The sequence below is a fragment of the Lepidochelys olivacea genome (genome assembly GCF_965140295.1).
Source record: "Lepidochelys olivacea isolate rLepOli2 genome assembly, chromosome: 1".
Lineage (NCBI taxonomy): Eukaryota > Metazoa > Chordata > Testudines > Cheloniidae > Lepidochelys > Lepidochelys olivacea.
The window spans coordinates 2,352,888-2,355,160 of record NC_140411.1 but is presented as its reverse complement, the minus strand read 5'-3'; the positions used below and the strand labels follow the sequence as shown (position 1 = coordinate 2,355,160).

Below are 2,273 nucleotides of genomic sequence, written 5' to 3'. Positions count from 1 at the left end.
TAAGTGTCTATCAATAGTAGTGGTTGGGAACTGTCCATTTCAATGTAAATCAGTTTTATTTTTTATTTCCCTCTCCTATATCATATGCTCTCTTCTTTGGCTTTTGTATAATCTAAAGAGGCCCAGACTTTTGTATATGTTTGCATATGGCAGCCTCCCCCATTCCCAAAGCCTGTCTTGGAAATCCCTTTTAGTTATGCTATATCCTTAATAGAGACTAGGTAACCAAAACTGAGCACATATCCAGAACATGTTATTCTCCATCCCATATCTTAGTGATCTGAACGTTGCTTTTGTTTTGTCCACTGCTGCGAATGAGCAGGTGTTTCTTTTGAGCTGCTACCAATGGTGCCAAGGTCTTTTTCCTGATGTTTGTTCTAGTTGGGATGTTTCTCCCAGCACATGTCTTCCGAAAAGTTTGTTTTTTTTCCACTCTCAGATGTTGAACAACGAGATGAATGGGGAACTCCTTACAGTATAGACTCTCTATCCTGGCTCCCATTGCGTTAAGGAACAATGATGGATAACCAGTATCCACATTTGTGTCTTCTTCTGGTGCCTCTTAAGGATCCCCCACCACAAAGTATAGGAATTATTAATGTAGAAAACACCACAAAATGTGGAACTGTATTTAGTAGGCTCACTGTTCATAGTTATTTCCTGTTTATGATGAAAATGTAATTTTTCAGTGTGTGAAGAGTGATCAGTCTCCTTCTCCCATGGGAACAGTCTCCACTAGTGCATGTAATGTCTCATATTAATGTTGTCTCTCCATTCAGGCATTTCTACTGTGACCCTCACCCGAGAACCTGGGAACACACAGAAAGTCAGGGGAACGTATGTTACATGCAGGAGGCACTCTTCTGCCTCAGAGTTGGACACCTTCTCCTCTACTTCATGTCAGATTCCAACACATCTGACTTCCCTAACCCCTCCACCTTCATCTTACTTGGTATTCCTGGCCTAGAGGCAGCCCATATCTGGATCTCCATCCCCTTCTGTGTTATGTACGCCATAGCCATGTTGGGGAACTTCACCATCCTGTTCATCGTGAAGAGGGAGCCGAGCCTCCACACGCCCATGTTCTATTTCGTCTGCATGCTGGCCGTCACCGACCTTCTCACGTCCACGTCCACCCTGCCCAAAATGCTGAGCATCTTCTGGTTCAATTCCAGGGAGATCAATTTCAGTGCCTGCCTCACCCAGATGTACTTCGTTCACTCCTTCTCAGGGATGGAGTCTGGGATCCTCGTGGCCATGGCTTTGGATCGTTACGTGGCCATCTGCCATCCCCTGAGACATTCCTCAACCCTGACAAACTCTGTTGTGGTCAAGATAGGCCTGGCCGTGGTGCTTCGCAGTTGCATACTCGCATTACCCTACCCCTTCCTGGTGAGGCGGTTGCCATATTGCAGAACAAACATCATCCCCCACACCTATTGTCGGCATATAGCTGTCGTGAACCTGGCCTGTGCTGACATCCACATCAATAGTTACTATGGACTTTTTAATCTTTTCTCTATGATAGGAATGGATGTGTTTTTTATAGCTGTGTCCTATACTCAGATCCTCTGGGCCATCTTCTGTCTCCCCACAAAGGATGCTCAGCTCAAAACTTTTAGGACCTGCATCTCTCATCTTTGTGCCATCTTAGCTTTGTACATCCCAGATTTCTTCTCCTCTTTCATGCAGAGGTTTGGCCATAATGTGCCCCACCACTTCCTTGTTCTCTTTGCCAATATGTACCTGCTGGTGCCCCCCATGCTACACCCCATCATTTATGGGGTGAGGACCAAACAGATCTGGGGCAGGTTGCTCCAGCTCTTTACTCATAAAGAGAACTAAATGTTTTTTCTTTGTGCTCTGGCTCTCAGATTGAGCTCTGTGCAGAGCTGGCTGGTGGATGGTGCTGGGCCCTCTTCCTTGAATCACTTACTGGACAGTCAAAGTGAGATTAAACCCTTTCCTGTCCTTACTGTGCTGCGTAAATGTGATGAACTGGGGAATCAGTCGTGTCCACTACACTGGGTTGCCACCTTTCTAATTGCTGGTAGCTGGATCCTTGAAATTGCAATCTTACCCCATCTACTCTCTCAAGCCTGGACCCTGCTGTGTGTCTTCTCCCCAAGGCCCTGCCCCTGTCACATGCTCATGTCTTCCCTTCCCCTTGTCAGCTGTGACACAGTCATCTCTAAAACCAAGATGTTCTCACATCTTATGGCCAGTCACTTAAGGGACACTGGTTAGTGTTTAAATTTTAAAGTTTATTCTTA

General features: G+C 45.8%; 1 protein-coding gene across 1 annotated transcript; it reads left to right on the top strand.

Moving 5' to 3' along the window:
• Nucleotides 1–897: 897 nt before the first annotated feature.
• On the top strand, nt 898–1,845 carry LOC311514612 (olfactory receptor 52E4-like; the record flags this gene model as incomplete). Its single annotated transcript, XM_084617177.1, has 1 exon — nt 898–1,845. The coding sequence occupies one exon, from the start codon at nt 898–900 to the stop codon at nt 1,843–1,845; it is 948 nt and encodes a 315-aa protein (XP_084473303.1).
• Between the last annotated feature and the right edge of the window lie 428 nt (nt 1,846–2,273).